The following is an 18288-nucleotide window of genomic DNA, read 5'->3' on the forward strand; positions in this document are numbered from 1 at the left end:
GCCCCAACCGGGACTAGAACCCGGTGTGCCGGCGCCGCAAGGTGGAGGATTAGCCTATTGAGCCACGGCGCCGGCTTGTAGATGGTTTCTAGTTGTGTTCATATTTTATAAACATCTGATCTAATCTACTTAAAAGTGGATTAGAAGCTAATCTTCAAACCCCTTAAACTACCTAACAAAATACAATTTAATAATATCTAATGTGAGATGTCCTAATGTCAAAGCATAAAGTGAAAACCACACAGTCATTCTTGAAAAACTCCTAAAGTCTCCATAGGAGGAAAAAGTCACAAAAACTGGGTCAAGATGAGTAGGAGAAGCTCCATGCTCGACATGGCACACAAACCCCAAGGCAAACAGGACAGACACGAGGTGATCTGCACTTTCTCTTTCCTGCTTCTTTTCTTTTTGACAAGCACATAAAGTTGAATTTGCTAAATGAATACAGGACTCCACTACAGTTTAAAAAAAAAAAAAAAAAGAAGCTAAACAGCTATGAATTAGTTGGTAGATTTGTTCACTGCTTTAAGTACCTAAATTCTGCTGCAAGCTGAAGGTTGCCCTCATTCTGTAAGGAAGCCCCTCTGTGAAGTTTCTGACCACACACTTCTCAGCTCTCAGTTCCTATCAGAGGCACTCATTCTGGCATGGTGGATGAGACGACTGTGTCCTAAAGGGACCATGTTTGTAAACTAACTTCCTCCCACGCCAGAGGCATGAAGATTATGACACTCCCCAGTCCCTTCCACGTCTATGATGGGGCATGTCCCCTCTTCATATGACAGGTCAGTATTTACTGCTAATATAATACTCCTGCTGAAGTTCCTTCTCGCTTCATTAACATTTTGTCAGAAGCTAACAGACCAGCACTTCTTGAGCGTCCAGGGTACACCAGGTACTCTGTGGGATATTTTGTATAAATCATCTTTCTTAAACCCAAGGCAATAGGTATTTTGCTGCTTGTACTACAGATGAGAAATCTAAAATCCAATTTTGTATTATGCCTAAGATTTCAACTGTAGCTACTAAGTAGTGGGGCAGATATGAAAAGCCAGTGGCAGCTTTATAAAAGAAGACAGAAAATTATTACAATAGAAGGTTAATAAAATTTTATCATTTTGTTTTGTGGAGTTTCTTGATCTCTTTGTAGATTCTGGTTATTAACCCTTTATCTGTTGCATAGTTTGCAAATATTTTTTCCCATTCTGTTGGTTGTCTCTTCACTCTCCTGTTTCTTTTGCAGTACAGAAACTTCTCAATTTGATGCAATCCCAATAGTTGATTTTGGCTTTGACTGCCTGTGCCTCCCGGGTCTTTTCCAGAAATTCTTTGCCTGTGCCAATATCTTGAAGGGTTTCTCCAATGTTCTCTAATAACTTAATGGTGTCAGGACGTAGATTTAGGTCTTTAATCCACGTTGAGTGGATTTTTGTGTAAGGTGTAAGGTAGGGGTCTTGCTTCATGCTTCTGCACGTGGAAATCCAGTTTTCCCAGCACCATTTATTGAATAGACTGTCCTTGCTCCAGGAATTGGTTTTAGATCCTTGATCAAATATAAGTTGGCTGTAGATGTTTGGATTGATTTCTGGTGTTTCAATTCTGTTCCATTGGTCTATCCATCTGTTTCTGTACCAGTACCATGCTGTTTTGATTACAACTGCCCTGTAGTATGTCCTGAAGTCTGGTATTGTGATGCCTCCGGCTTTTTTTTTGTTGTACAAGATTGCTTTAGCTATTCGAGGTCTCTTGTGCCTCCATATGAATTTCAGCATCATTTTTTCTAGATCTGCGAAGAATGTCTTTGGTATCTTGATTGGGATTGCATTGAATCTATAAATTGCTTTTGGGAGAATGGACCCACTTAAGAGATGGGCCAAGGACTTCAATAGACATTTTTCAAAAGAGGAAATCCAAATGGCCAACAGGCACATGAAAAAATGTTCAAGGTCACTAGCAATCAGGGAAATGCAAATCAAAACCACAATGAGGTTTCACCTCACCCCGGTTAGAATGGCTCACATACAGAAATCTACCAACAACAGATGCTGGCGAGGATGTGGGGAAAAAGGGACACTAACCCACTGTTGGTGGGAATGCAAACTGGTCAAGCCACTATGGAAATCAGTCTGGAGATTCCTCAGAAACCTGAAGATAACCCTACCGTTCGACCCAGCCATCCCACTCCTTGGAATTTACCCAAAGGAGTTTAAATTGATAAAGAAAAAAGCGGTCTGCACCCTAATGTTTATTGCAGCTCAATTCACAATAGCCAAGACCTGGAACCAACCTAAATGCCCATCAATGGTAGACTGGATAAAGAAATTATGGGATATGTACTCTTTAGAATACTATACCGCAGTAAGAAACAACGAAATCCAGTCATTTGCAACAAAATGGAGGAATCTGGAACACATCATGCTGAGTGAAGTAAGCCAGTCCCAAAGGGACAAATACCATATGTTCTCCCTGATCGGTGACAACTGACTGAACACCAAAAAGGAAACCTCCTGAAGTGAAATGGACACTATGGGAAATGGTGACTTGATCAGCATAGCCCTGACTGCTAATGGACAACTTAATATATTATCCCTCATAGTATTTTTTTTTGTCTGTTCTACTTAATATGACTGGTTTAATTCTGTAATTATCACACAGTTATTCTTAAGTGTTGAAAATTAACTGAAATGTGATCCCTGTTAAACATAAAAGTGGGAATAAGAGAGGGAAGAGATGTATAATTTGGGGCATGCTCGGGCTGACTTGCCCCAATTGGTAGAGTTGGAAACATACCAGGGGATTCCAATTCAATCCCATCAAGCTGGCATGTGCCAATGCCATCTCACTATTCCAAGTGATCAATTTCAGTTCACAATTGATCATAATGAAAGGACTAAGAGTCAAAGGGAGCACATAAACAAGTCTAGTATCTGCTAACACTAACCGATAGAATAAATAAAGGGGAGAGTGATCCAACATGGGAAGTGAGATACTCAGCAGACTCATAGAATGGCGGATGTCCTAAATAGCACTCTGGCCTCAGAATCAGCCCTAAAGGCACTTGGATCTGGCTGAAAAGCCCATGAGAGTATTTCAGGCATGGAAAGCCAAGGCACTCTGGCAAAAAGATCTCTGTGAGTGAGATCCCAGTGGAAAGAACAGGTCTTCAAAGAGGGAGGTGCCTTTCTCTGAAGGGAGGAGAGAACCTCCACTTTGACTATGACCTTGTCTAAACAAGATAAGAGTCAGAGAACTCAAGGGGCTTCCATAGCCTTGGAAACTCATGACTGGTGCATAGGGAGATTATTGATGCCATAAAGAGGAGTGTCAATTTGTAAAGTCAACAACAGGAGTCACTGTGCACTTACTCCTCATGTAGGATCTCTGTCCTTAATGTGCTGTACACTGAGGCTTAATGCTATAACGAGTACTCAAACAGTATATTTCACTTTGTGTTTCTATGGGGGTTCAAACGATTGAAATCTTTACTTAATGTACACTAAACTGATCTTCTGTAAAAAAAAAAAAAAAAAAAAAAGAAAGAAAGAAAGAAATTATCAATTCCCAACTTGACTCTCACTGGGATTAAACATGACAATAGGTCTGATCTGATTTCATCATGATTTAAAAAAAAATCATCTATTATTTTTCACTTTGTGTTTCTGTGTGGGAACAAACTGTTGAAATCCTTACTTAAGGTATACTAAGCTGATCTTCTGTGTATTAAGATAATCGAAAATGAATCTTGATGTGAATGGAAGGGGAGAGGGAGTGGGAAAGGGGAGGGTTGTGGGTGGGAGGGACGGTATGGGGGGGAAAGCCATTGTAACCCATGAGTCGTACTTTGGAAATTTATATTCATTAAATAAAAGATAAAAAAAAAAAAATTTTTATCATTTTGCTGATTTCTTAAATCTAAACCTATTTTTCCAGTATCCTGAAGATAAATCAGATGTGAAAGGAGGAGGTTAAAAGCCCTGAGTTTGGGGCTTCATGTACATTAACTCATTTAAATAACTACAACTTGGGTATTATTGTTGATAATTTCCAAAGAATAAAGAGACGTCAAGGGACATGAAATATTTGGCCTGAGATTGTGAGAAGGGCCAACGGTGGAGCCACAGCAGCAGCAGCTCAAACCCATTAGGCTCCAAAATCCTTTCCACTGTAAACAAGGAAACCACTTTTATCCTGAATCACTAAGTAAAAGTGATTTTCATCACTGTTCAAGAGCCCTTCCTGCAGTTTAAAAAGTAGACTGCTTGGCCAGTAGGGGAACATGGCAAAGTCATGTTTTAAAGGACACTCACATTTAATTTGGAACAAATTAATTGTAAAAATTCTTTTAAGTAATTTCAAAAGTTATGAAAATATCTTGGCATTTATATAAGAGGTATCTTACCTATGTATTTACACAAAACAACTTGTGCCGCTGGAATAGCATTCATCTGGAGGATGTTGTACCGGTACAGTTCTGTTTCTCTGTTGCTTTTATCTTGCAGTGTTGTGCAGACCCAATATGCATAACCTATTGCTCCCTCAGTCTTTAAAAAAGCCAACATTAGCAAATGGTAAGAACTAAGTCGATAAAAATTCAGAAGTAATGCACTGCAACACTGTAAGTATCATATCTTAGTCTTCTTTAAGTGCCTTTAAATGAAATATCACTATGATAAAACACAGCTAAGAACATATTTAAGTCACTGGCTCCCATACTAAGTAGAGGAATCAAATGGGATAAACAAAGAGCAGACAACGGAGCCTCACCAGATGTGCTGGTTTCCCTCTGCTCAGCACCATTCCTATATAGGTCACACCAAAGAATTTTAAGATAATTTCACAAATAATCTAGAAATGTCAACTGAGTGTGATCTTCGGCTCAAGTCCATTTTTATTCCTAGAGTTTCAGTTTCTTCTCTATATAACTGCTAATGTAACTATTAAATCTCAGTGTCATTTCTTCAGTTTCAAGAGCTGATAGGAAGATGAAACTAGAGGTTCTTTAAAAACAGCTAATTTTTTCTAGGCAAGAATACAGAGTGGAAAGAACTGCTGTCGTTGACATCTTACACCACTGGCTATACATTTTCTTAAAGGGATAGTACTTGATTAACTTCTGAGTCCTTAGAGGAACACTCAAGTTTCTTACATGCATACTGAGCTCTGTGGTGTGCCTGAAGAGATCCATGGTATCATAGCTTCCAACCGTCTCTGCAATAAGAGCCTACAAAAGGAAAAAAGTGGCTCCTAGTATGTTCAAAAGAACAGTTATAACAGAGATACATGAAATTAGAAGAACCAAAGGTTTAATGCCTAAACTTAAAAGTAAATTTTGACTTATATTAACATTTTAATTAAACATACTTCCTGAAATAAATTGTCTCTAAGAAAAAAAATAGATATACATAAATAGCTGATCTGAAAAGCATCTAAACTCTACTATCCCAAGTGAGGTTCCTGGACCAGCCTCAGCCTCATCCCCTGGCAGCAGGTACAAAAGCAGACTCCAGGCTCTCTATGTTCACTAAGTGACGCCCGGGCTAGCACAGTAATGCCTCTGCTCCATAGTTAACAGGGAGATTGCTTTACCAATGGACCAGATTTAGACCAAGAGTCCAAAGTCCTATAAAAGCTATCAAATGCTAATAAATAACTTTCTGATAGGATTGGTGCCCCTAATATTCTTTGACCAAAACAATCAACTGCTTACTAATTCATCATAATTTCTCAGCTAGGCATGACACTGGAGGCTACCTGGTCAAACTTCCTTCTCTTCCAGGTGAGGAAATTAAAATGAAAGAAGTGACATGTTCAGGTTAGAAAAACAAAATAAAACAAAACAAAACCCAGTCAATGACAGCTGAGACTAGTGACTGAGTACACTGATTCCTCTAACTGGCAGAACAAAACTCTCAACTTGGAGGAGGAGAGAAGATTCACCAAGTACCCAATCAAGCAAGAGTTTACATAAGATAAGAGAACAAAATAATCAAAATGATCTCTACACACGCGCAGTTCCTCTTACACATGAGTTAGGCATAGTATTTAGACTGATGGGGTTCAAAATCCCTTAAAATCAACACTTAATCATTTTAAGCTGTGTGACTTTAGATGTGATACTTAGGATCTCTGTGCTTCAATTTCACATCCATAAAGAGTTTAACAATCACAACTCACAGGATTGATGAAATAAATGGAAACAATGTATACAAAGAGCTAAGTACAGGGATTCGTACAAAGTTATATCCTCAAATGTACTCATTATCATTATTATTTATATTAATATACTGTTTGTCAATTTCTATTAATAGGCTATATACATCAACAGGTAATCATTAGTGACTATATATCTTACTTGTCCAATCCAGCACATTAAGTAAGATGGATCAAGGGACTGAGCCATTTTGAAAGCTTCATGAGCTTGCTAGGGGAAAAACACAAGAAAACATGTCATTTTGTAAAATCAGTCTTAAATTGTTTATGTTTAAAAACCATAAAACAAGAGGATAAGAAAAGTCAAGTCTATCGTCACACATACACATGGACTGAGAACTCCACTGTTTACGAACAACTCAGCAATGCTTACTGCAGTGTTTCAGCAACACAGTCCTGGAGTACTCCTGGGTACAGTAGATTTCTCTTCACATTAGGAGCTCTGATCCCCAACGAAGAGCTATATATATGTGTGTGTGTCTATCTCATAGTCTGCACAACTGGTAAGCCAACACATGTACATCTGCTAGCCACAGTTTGTGAAGAACATGACTAAATGAGGTGGTATTTATTTCCTTCTCTTTGAGCTAAAAGGGCAGGAAAAGAACTCAGTCAAGGAGGTCTGGGACATGAACCTGCCCATGAAGAAAGAGCAGCCAGTAACACAGTCACAAAGCTTTGAAGACACTTCACTCAGACGTGCTTTTTTTATTTTCTTAACTGGTAATCACATTACCTTATACTGTTTCTTCAACCATATATGTATGACAGGAAACAGTCTTATTCTTTTTTATAAAAAAGTTAGCTTATGGGCAACAGCTGTGCCATTATAATAAAACCACATGCATACCTCATCGTCAATAACACATTTCCATGTGAAATTTTAGAGAATGTGTTCATGTATCTTAAGATCCAAATTAATCTTTTCTATCTACTAGTCTTCTAACATCATTCTTATGTGAAGTGAGTTGAAGGATCCCTGAGAATATTATGGCTGTTTTAAAAGAACAAGATCCATTACACTGGCTGAAATACAAAGAGTACAGATGTGGCATTATCAACAGACAAGTGGAAACTTTCCAAATATGGCTTAGAAACATGCTGGGCCTGGGAGTTTGGCCTAGTGGTCAAGACATCCACATCCCACATCAGAGTGCCTGAGTTCCATCCCTGGCTCTAACTTCTGACTCCAGCTTCCCAGCAAAGCAGACCCAGAGAGGCAGGGGAGATGCTTCAAGTAACAGGGTCCCTACCACCTACATGGGAGACCTGGTTTGAATTCCCAGCTCCTGGCTCCAGCCCTGGCCCAGTCCCAGCAACTGTAGGCATTTGAACAGTGAACCAGTGGATGGGAGTGCTCTCTGTCACTCTCTCAAAATTAAATAGGTAGGAAGGTAGCTAAGTAGATAGGCAGATAGATAGATAAAACGATAAAGAAATAAACTTAAAATGCTCCCAGCTTAGTTCCAGTTTAATGTATAACCGCTCAAGTATGACAGATCACACTGGTATTTAAAGGGATCAATATCCACTAAATCCAAATCTAAATCACCCAAACATAGGTTAAATTTGAGCTATTAGAGGAGATTAGTTGTCTCCATCACCTACATCCACCCACTTCAAACAGTCTGCTTCTCTTACTTGTGTACAAATGTAAAGAAAAACACTCAATTAAGTCGCAATAGAATTATTTTCACTTCAGTGTGAAAAACCAACACATTATGAAACTGGGTGCTTCCAGAGTATCATGGAAAAGAAAATAACTCTTACATGTTCATTATTCAACATAATGGAATGAATTCCATCAATTAACTAGCATTCTGGAGAGTATCCTAGATAGGCAACCAAGTAATAGATATTTCACAAGAAACTGAGCTATGACAAAGAGATCAGAAATAGAAAATGTTCTTTGTATGTATATTTTTATAATTTTTTAATGTTTTGCCACATTTACTTTAAATGTACAGCTCATACACACATATATACTATTTTTTAACAGATATTAACATCACAGTGTGAAGGATTTATGATAATGATCATAATGTGGAGAAAGAGACACATGGTATGATTCATCCTTATATTTAAGATGACAAAACAGACAACGTATTTACCTCAATGTTTTCATTTGCAAGGTACAACACTCCCAAGTTGGTCCATGCAACAGCATTCTGAAAAATAAACACATAGATATGAAATATACATACACACACACACACATGTCCCTGTGTACTTGGAAGTCTCAAAACATTCTTTTTTTTTAATTTTTAATTTATTTACTTATTTTTTTGACAGGCAGAGTTAGACAGTGAGAGAGAGAGACAGAGAGAGAAAGGTCTTCCTTCCGTTGGTTCACCCCCCAAGTGGCTGCTACAGCCGGCGCGCTGCACCAATCAGAAGCCAGGAGCCAGGTGCTTCCTCCTGGTCTCCCATGCAGGTGCAGGGCCCAAGGACCTGGGCCATCCTCCACTGCCTTCCCAGGCCACAGCAGAGAACTGGACTGGAAGAGGAGCAACCGGGACAGAATCTGGCGCCCCAACCGGGACTAGAACCCGGGGTGCCAGCGTCGCAGGCAGAGGATTAGCCTAGTGAGCCGCAGTGCCGGCCCAAAACATTCTTTTTTTTTTTTTTTTTTTTTTTTTTTTTTTTTTATCTTTTATTTAATGAATATAAATTTCCAAAGTACGACTCATGGGTTACAATGGCTTCCCCCCCCATACCGTCCCTCCCACCAACAACCCTCCCCTTTCCCACTCCCTCTCCCCTTCCATTCACATCAAGATTCATTTTCGATTATCTTAATATACAGAAGATCAGCTTAGTATACCTTAAGTAAGTATTTCAACAGCCAAAACATTCTTAATATTACATTCTGAAGTTCTTTTTCACAGACACAAAGAACACTCACAATTTGTTCGGACTGGATTGATTTGATGAAGCAGTGCTGAGCCAGGGCATAATTTCCAATACCTGAAAAATAAAGAATTCACTGAAATTGAAATCTGTTACCTGGAACCCATAATCTTCTAAAAATATTGAAGTAAGTGTTACTCAGTTCTCACCACTGTAACATGCAACCACACCAAGAGCATTCCAGTACAGGTGGTTATTACTGTCAAGTCTCACTGCCTTTTTCAGACACTGAAAATAAATTAAATAAAATAAATTAATTTTTATTTCTTAGAGTGTTTACATTTATATCAAGATAAATGTGGTTTTATGGGAAAATACTACAGTATTCATTCTCTCAAAAATATTTCTCAGAAAAGCATTTGGTTTTTTTAAATTTCCCAAAATCATACATGTAAAGATTTCTCCAGCAGCTCTTCAAGATCACTCATGCTGCTGCCTGTTTCTGCTAGATGTTGTACTTGGCGATAGTAATTAATCCCAAGGTCACACCATGTATTAGATGTGGACATTAGTTTCAATGCGCGACCATAACACCTGTGGAAATACAAATGTGAATGTCACATTTGATTTTAATGTCCTAATTCAACTTGAATGTCATTAACTGATCATTTTCATAAGTTACCTTCCTCCAAGATGGAGGAGCTCACTTTTCTTTAATACTTGTTTTCCTTCTTTCTGACCGAGCAGGACTCCTACAACATGAATGTGCACTTTGGATGGTGAGACAGCATACAGGCTGGTGCAGGCATCACCAATCAGCTTCCAGAGGCAGGACACATCAGCTCGCTGCTGCAGGGCCCTATGAAAAGGAACAGTGTGATGTTCACCAATTATTTCCAAAATGTATAAAGGGTATCTCCCTTGTCACTACTTCCAGCTGAAACAGAATAAGTATATTCCACCCAGATTAAAACCTACTTCCTGGGTCAAGCACTGTGAATGCTTTATGAACCTCCTCCTACCCTCACTGTGGCCATCTTCCTAACAGGAAGGTAAGAAGGCAGGAAGAGAGCGGAGGAGGGGCAACTCGGTATTTTTCAGTTTCAGAAATTTTGCAGATTTTGGGGGTATTTGTCAACATTTTGTTAGAAGTAACAGAGATCAAATAAGTCAACAGATTATTCAGAGCAACCTAATTTTGAATTTTTAAACTATGCTATTTTTACTTGTTTAAGCAATGACCACAACAGTAAAGTTGATAACTCTCTTACAGTGGGCTATTGTAAACTCAGGTTTTTGCATTTAGACCTTCCCTCAAAATAATAAATAAATAAATAAAACTAATAAATGTATCAGATATATTTGGTGATCCATCTGATTTTTATTCTCTGAAATCAAAACTAACAAAAATGTAAACACGAAAATATGAAAAAACACATTTTTAGAGCCAACGGCTGACTGAATGGATAAGCCCAAAAATAAACAGAAATATTAATTACAGTGACAGAGGGTACTTCTTAGAATGAGAAAATTTGCAGCTATACATTTCTGTTTTTCTCAAGATCTTATAAATAAAACACAGCAATTTCATTTAAGTCAATAATCAGCCATCACAAATGGCTATGTTACTGGCAGATGGACAAGCAGATGGAACATTTTTCATAGCCTCTGTTATTCAAGGAGTTCAGCCAAAAATCATCTTGCAATGTCTTCCTGAGAAGTAACGCTGATTTCTGCACTCATGACAGAAAGCCGCTGTGAGAATCAGGAGGAAGGACAACACTATTTGGAGTTCCTTTGCCCAAATATCTAGCAAAATTTTTAAAATTTATAGCATGAAGGAAAAAGGAAAAAAAGAAAAAGGAAATGAGCAATTTAAATAGTTTACTTAAGTTAAATAAAAAATAAAATATGGGGTGGGCCTTTGGTGTAGTGGTGGGGACACTGCTAAGGAACCCACATCCCTTGTTGGGGTGCAAGTCCTGGCTCCACTTCTGATTCCAGCTTCCTGCTAATGCACACTGTAGCAGGCAGCAATGAAGGCCAAGTACCTGGGTCCCTGCCATTCATGTGGGAGACTCAGATGGGGTTCAGAGCTCCTGGCTTCAAAATGACCCTGCCCTGGCTGTTGTAGGCATTTGGGGAATAAACCAGCAGATGAAAGATCTTGCCCTGAGTTTCAAATAAATAAAAATGTAAATAAATAAACAAACAAAAAACATGCAGAGTGAAATACCTTCTCTTAACCTTACACAATAATTTTGATAGTACCAATTCCTTTTAAGGCTAGAAGTAAATACATTGTGGATCAAAATTTAAAAGTTCTATATATCACCTTATAATTGGTTATGAGTATGCTTATATAATTCAAAATAAAATTTTCTAGGCTCAGGAACACAGGACTGTTACAAAGGATTGTCACCCACAGGTTCACATTTACTTTTAAATACCAGTTCAAACAAAGCATGTCCCTTCACAATAACTTTGCTGGTGGCAAGAATACTACATGAGATCTGACAGTCAGCAATACAAGTCAGTGAGAGAAAAAAGGGTTAGGTTTTTACCATTTCATATCTTAATCATATGAAAAGCAATTCTGGAACAATCAAATAAATAGGACGCAGAGGAAAAGACAAATGGGAAAAGAAAGGAAGAGAAGTAGAAGAAAAATGTTTCCAAGAAAAAAAAAAAAGCAAGTGTTTTGTCTAACCTTCCGACTGTTTCAAATCATTTACCACAAATAACACTTCTGCTCTACCTAATGAGTTTACGTGTGTGCTGTGTGTATCACATCTACTCAGGTTTTTCTGACTCCTTTCTTATTACCAGACACAGCACTCTTTTCTACATAGTGTCTCTCCAGATGCAACCAGACTGCTCATTTCCCCTTCCCCTCAGGCCCATCAGTAAACCTCAAACAGGCCCATACCACTAAATGCAAGGCATAGTGTGCCCGAAGCCCTGTTTCCCCTCAGCACCCATTTCTGGGCCTCCTGGGAGGGAACACTGACGCACGCGTCAGAGCTACTGCTCCACTAACAGCGGGCTGCTTCTTGCTCTTCCTGGACACTCGGCACACGAGCCACTGCAGAGCACAAGCGAAATCAGTACAAGGATGTTACAGCATTGGTTGGCTAGTCTGTTCTTTAGGTCTGGCATTCTAAATAATTGCTGCATAACAGAATAGTCCTAAAATAACTTTCTAAATGTAGCTTATCAGAATAAGAAAATCAATACAGTAAGAATGATACTAACCAAGTAAAATATTCCAGTGCTTTTTCTATGTAGTCCACAGCTTTCCCATCGAGATAATCCACCAGAGCTGCTTTGGCCATCATCAAATGGCATTCACCCAAGCCTAAAATTGAGTAAATTGTAGTTGGCATCAAAACAAACACTTAACATGAACTTCAAATATATTTACTGGTGTCATTTTAAAGGCATTTCTAAGAAAAAAAGCTTAAAGTAACTTATAAAACTACTTTTAAGTATGATCTCGCATACATTTAGTAAGGAATTCAAACGTCAGGGTATACTGGCATACACAAGGACTGAAAGAGATAAAAAGCTGACCCTGGACAATCTGCTTACCTCCTAGGACCTCAAAAATGAAAATGGGACTATTACTTAAGTGTTACTCTTCACCTCATTACTATTTCTGGACTGTTGTGAAACAAAGTTTGATCTTTTTAATTAAAATCTGTACAGCAAACTCTAAGAATTAAATGAAATCGTGATGTTACTAAAGTACCTAGTAAACATTTCATAAATTAGAGTTTTTTTCTTGAGGAAAGAGTTTTATAATTTTTTTAAAAGTTTCATGCCAAAGTTATATGCCACTTAAAACATATAATATTTGATTTAAACTTCAATAATTTCTTAAAATAAAAGAAGGAAAGCACATATAATAAAATCCAGTCTTTTGTTAAATGGTCAGATATACTCATAAAAAATGTAGTTACATATGGATTGTGGTATTTTACTCTATATCACTAAAAATAATTTATTAAGAAATCTATGAGCTGGCACTGTGGTGTAGCGGGTAAAAGCTACCACCTGCAGTGCCAGCATCCCACGTGGGCACCGGCTCAAGTTCCAGCTGCTCCACTTCCAACCCAGCTCTCTGTTTTGGCCTGGGAAAGCAGTAGAAGATGGCCCAAGTCCTTGGGCCCCTGCACTGCATGGGAGACCCAGAGGAAGCTCCTGGCTCCTGGTTTCAGATTGGCCCAGCTCCAGCCATTGTGGTCATTTGGAGAGTGAACCAGTGGATGGAAGACCTCGCTCTTTCTCTCTGCCTTTGCCTCTCTGTTACTCTTCCTTTTAAATAAATAAAATAAATCTAACAAAAAATAAAAAAAGAAGGAATCTATAGATCTCTATGGAGGAAGTAAAAATCAATTTCAATAATTAGAAAATAATGCAAATTGTTTAAGTTTTAAAAAAATTAAAACATGTTTACTAGGTACTTTAGTAAACAAAAAGATTTCAAAAGAGGTTCAATAGCTTACAAAGTAATTAGAAGATATTTTAGCAATATTGTGAATTAATTATCAAAATATAAGAGGCAGGGAAACTCTCGTTAGTGAGTTCCACATTTAGATCCAATAGCAACCATGCTATTTGTCTAAAAGTTAAAGCTCTATCATATTCCTATTCATTAACTGTTATGAGGGATTTGATCTTTTTATATTCAAATCTGTATAAGCTGTACTATAAGGTTCATAATGGATGCTTGCTATTGACGAAAGAAACCTTTTTCAAATTATTCAGTACACTTAGGTGGGAAGTTGACTCAAGCATTTTATAATTCAGTTTTACAAAAGTCAAAGAAGCTAATAAAATGGAATTACCTTTCAGAGCAGGCACATAATCTCCTTTCTTTTTAATGATCAGCTGGTATTGTGCTACAGCCTCCTTGTATTTGCCTAAGATTTGCTGTATTGCTGCAACCTTAAACACACTGTATATGGATTCCGGGTTCAGCTCACTGGCTTTTGTGAAGGATTTCAAGGCTGTCGTATAGCTTCCTCTGCTTAAGTATGCTTCTCCTAGTGACTCCCAGCAATTGAAGTCCTTCGGGTCTGCCCTTAATGCTGCCTGTAAACTGTCAAGAAACAATAAGAGATATGAAAGTAACAGAACTATGTTCCAGAACTGATATGTGCATATAAATAACTCAATGGCCACTTTTATTTATAAAAGTGTTATGTAGAGGCTGGCACTGTGGTATAGTAGGTTAAGCCTCCGCCTGGGGCGCACGCATCCCATACTGGTGCTGGTTCCTGTCCCAGCTGCCCTTCTTCCAATCCAGCTCTCTGCTAATGGCCTGGGAAAGCAGAGGAAGATGGTCCAAGTGCTTGGACCCCTGCACCCACGTGGGAGACCCAGAAGAAGCTCTTGGCTTTGACCTGGCCTAGCCCTGGTCAATGTAGCCATTTGGGGAGTGAACCAGAGGATGGAAGATTCTCCCTCTGTCTCTCCTTCTCACCTCTGTACTTCTGACTTTCAGCTAAATGAATAAATTTTTTAAAAAAATATATGTACCTCAGCTTTTTATCACTGCTTACATTTCTACTAAGAACCTACTCTGTGTACTAAGAAGACTTCACTTCCAGAAGTCTTCAACAGACCGGCTATCTCCTTAACAGCAGGCCCTCACTTAATCCATTTTTGCAATCCCCATTGCCTTTAGCAATTCCACAGACAATAAGCACCATTCGACCATAAATAAATTTTGCTTTTCTTTTTCAGAATACAGCCTATTATGAGGAGCCTAAAAGCTCATTCTGAATATAAATGAAATCTAACTTAAGGAACCATTGCACTGTGGAGCAGTGTGTTTAAAAATAGTAGGTTGCCTTACTCAGCCACTGCTTGAGAATGCTGACCGGCTCGCAAGTAGTACAGTCCACGCCTGAGCCAGGCCCACTTTGCTGTTCCAGCACTTGCCTTCTGAGTTACTGCTGTTAGGACAGCTAGGGCAGTTTCCTAAGAAGAAGAAAACACTAATATTACAGACACTGAATATCATAAAAATTCAGAACATCAAGTACCCCCCCAGCTTTATTTCCCACTTCTGATGTTTTTAAACTTAAACAGTAAACACTAAACCATAGTTTCAGCATTAAATGATGAGGAATTTACCATCTACCAATGAGAAAATTGACTATTTATAAACACTGGCAAAACTATTTTTATTCATCTACAAAGAAAAGTGAAAACTAATGATAACTGTCAACCATTCATGTAAAACACTTTCCAATGCTATACTCAGGATGAAAAAGCAAGAAGGCGAAAGTGGTTACCACATCTTCCAGCTCCACGCTCAGGTCAACTGCAGCGGCTCCCGCTTCACTGTCAGCATCGTCCAGTTCAAACGCCTTCCTGTAGCACCCACGGGCTCTGTTCTTATCTCCCACCACATCTCTGTAGTAATGACCCAAATAGCAGAAGACTTTGCCCATGTATGTGTCCAGTCTTGCAGCCTTTGAAATAAATATTGGTAACAAAACATTAAAAATTCATCTGGCTGGGTAATAAGCCAGTCTTGGAAAGACAAATATCACGTCTTCTCTTATTTGTAAAAGTTAGTACTGAGTATAAAAATTATGTGGATGCCATATTACTTGGTAAGTAGTTATAAATATTGCTTCATTGACTCATATCATGTAAATGACAATTTATACCCTTCTATTCCCCATGTTATGATAATTGTCATGAACCTCTCACTTGGTGATAGTAGTATCTGTTTAAGAAAAATTTTAAAAAGATGGAAAAAAAGAAAAAACCCACACAAGATACAGTACATAGACAAAAGAAGAAAATGGACCATTTTTGAAATATATAAATATACATAAATATATAAAAATTTGCCAAAACCACTTCTGATATAAAACAGACATGAAAGCTGGCCCTCACTGTAGACAGAAAATAAACAGTAGTGCAAAAACATTATTTCTTTTGTGCGGGAAATATTATTAGAACAATTATTAAATTAATCTACTCCTATGAGTTAGGATAAGAACGTAAGACAGATGTTAACAACTAAAAGAACAAGAAATTAAACATCTAAATTCATGTGCCAATAAAAATATAGTAGAAATTACTTTTAAAAATATTGTTTTCTAGAGATAAATGTCTCATTTTCTATAGTACCTTCTTCTTAAAAAGTAACTTTTATAGTTTAATTTTCTCCTTGAAAACCTCAAAATTTTCTCATAAAATCTTGTATGTGAGATGAAGTACAAAAACAGTTCAGTAAAGAGTCATTTCAAGTACTTAACCTAAATGAGTATGACTTATGATTTTATAACAAATCCATTCAACTGAGAATTGAAGACGAGCTGTTGTTTCACCTTCAGAAAGTGGGTGAGAGCCTTTGTTTTATCTTTTCTTGTCTCTTCACTCATGAACCAATACGTTAACCCCAGCTGGTAATGGTATGCGGCCACGTCAGCATCCTTCTCCAGCGCTCGCTGAAAACTAAGTCACCAAGGGGAGGAAAGGGGATCTCTTTTTAAACTAATGTAGCACACATACGTTTTTCTTGGCATATGTATACATATAAATGTACAGAAAATGTATGAAAATTATAAGAGACTCCACATTGGAACAGTTTCACTGTCAAGGATACCAAACTAGAAACAAACCACTACTTTAGGATTTAGATTATAGTAAGAAAAAAAACAGATTTGTTTTTGAAGCAGTGCTTAAAAAACCACGACAGCTTCTTAGCACTACTATGTACAAAGTGTTCAGAGCATAAACTAAACACTACATTTGCTTACTGAACATTATGATCACTTATTTTGATTCAAAATCTATCAAAGCATTTTATAGCCACGTACTAAATAGATTTTCCAAAACTACTAACATCTACAAAAATCAAATTTGTACAAAATCAAGTCTTCATCACGTCCACTCATTTTGAGAACTACAAAAAAGTAAGATATGTCTGGATCCATATATATTTTTACCATTTTTCGGCTTGTAGGTAGTCCTTTTTGGTAAAATGAATTAAAGCCTCAAGGGCATGAACTTCAGCAAGGTCAGGATAAGAGGAGAGGAGGTCTTCCATAATCTACAAAACAGACATCCATTAATTTCATATCCATGTGGAAGTGACTTAATTTTTAGAAAATACTCAATTTGAATGAAACAAAACACACCAACCTTTGTAGCTTCATCTACTGAGCCTTTGTTCAGATAGGCCAAGCTTTTGAGAACCAGAAGGCCTGGAATATTATTTGCATCAGAAACCTAGAAAACAATCATAAAGAATTGCTCAAAGTCTTCTTCAATGTATCACAAAATTAACTTTTTTTACAGAATGGTCATAGGAGAGCAGGGTCCTAAAGGAATAAAGACACAGAGATCCAACTGCTATCACTATTCACACTTTCACTCTTCACAACCTCAATACTGGGGGAAAATTTAAGTATATTAAAAAGAAAAAGAAACCCAGACTAGCATAATAGACCCACATGCACCCACCATCCAGGTATAGAATAAGAAAATAAAAGGCAATCTTTTTTCAGGTATATCTCTAACCACCTTACCACCTTCCTACTCAGATTGCTTAGAAATAAATCCTACATGCTGTAACTTCTCACCTTTTCATTATTCATAGATAACCTTAGTGTCTGTATCTACAAGGTAAGTTCATTGTTAAATGACAAAACCACATTACCACTGTCACACGTAAACAAACCCAACAGTATATATCCTCAATATCATCAGGTTTTCCAATTGCCTCATAAAATATTTGAAGTATTTATCTGCTTAAATAAAAATCCTAATAAGGTACTTGCATTTCAAGTGGCTGATCTTTCAATCTCCATTTTTAAACTACAGAGTTCCCTCCTAGCTCTTATTTTTTTCCCCTCTCCTCTCCCTAACAAGGTAATTGTAGCAGAAAGATTTGGGCCATTTGTCAGTTTCTCATGGTCTGGATGTGCTGAATATATTTTCAGGGTGTCCCACAATCACCCGCATTTTCTGTATGACAGTAGTTGGGTCTAGAACTTGATCTCATTTGGGTTTGACATCCCGACAAGACGACTACGTACTTGAAGTTGGTTGAGTCTGGTTGTATCTCTGTGATGGTGGCAGCACTGATCCTCAATGTCCAGATCTACTCATTACTGATGGGTCACAAAACGGGTGAGTTCCTAATTCTATCATTCCTTCTTCCCTTCAAGATGGAACACCTGAACACAAAGAACCTCC

General features: G+C 37.8%; 1 protein-coding gene across 13 annotated transcripts in view; it reads right to left on the minus strand.

Annotated features, from left to right (window-relative positions):
- The window catches only part of SKIC3 (SKI3 subunit of superkiller complex), a 95119-nt gene that overhangs the window by 45273 nt on the left and 31558 nt on the right, over positions 1-18288 (minus strand). For all 13 annotated transcript variants that reach the window (XM_008261953.5, XM_008261956.5, XM_008261957.5 and 10 more), the window contains 15 exons: positions 17233-17319; positions 17037-17140; positions 16416-16542; positions 15366-15545; positions 14924-15048; positions 13911-14164; positions 12316-12418; positions 9743-9919; positions 9510-9654; positions 9270-9348; positions 9116-9177; positions 8322-8378; positions 6353-6421; positions 5147-5221; positions 4400-4541 (listed from right to left, as the gene is read on the minus strand). In XM_008261953.5, coding sequence (XP_008260175.2) covers positions 4400-4541; positions 5147-5221; positions 6353-6421; positions 8322-8378; positions 9116-9177; positions 9270-9348; positions 9510-9654; positions 9743-9919; positions 12316-12418; positions 13911-14164; positions 14924-15048; positions 15366-15545; positions 16416-16542; positions 17037-17140; positions 17233-17319 — 1786 coding nt within the window. The remainder of the gene's footprint in view (positions 1-4399; positions 4542-5146; positions 5222-6352; positions 6422-8321; positions 8379-9115; positions 9178-9269; positions 9349-9509; positions 9655-9742; positions 9920-12315; positions 12419-13910; positions 14165-14923; positions 15049-15365; positions 15546-16415; positions 16543-17036; positions 17141-17232; positions 17320-18288) is intronic.

The sequence above is a fragment of the Oryctolagus cuniculus genome, chromosome 14 (genome assembly GCF_051225735.1).
Source record: "Oryctolagus cuniculus isolate XC-2025 breed Fujian yellow rabbit chromosome 14, ASM5122573v1, whole genome shotgun sequence".
Taxonomy (NCBI): Eukaryota; Metazoa; Chordata; class Mammalia; order Lagomorpha; family Leporidae; genus Oryctolagus; species Oryctolagus cuniculus.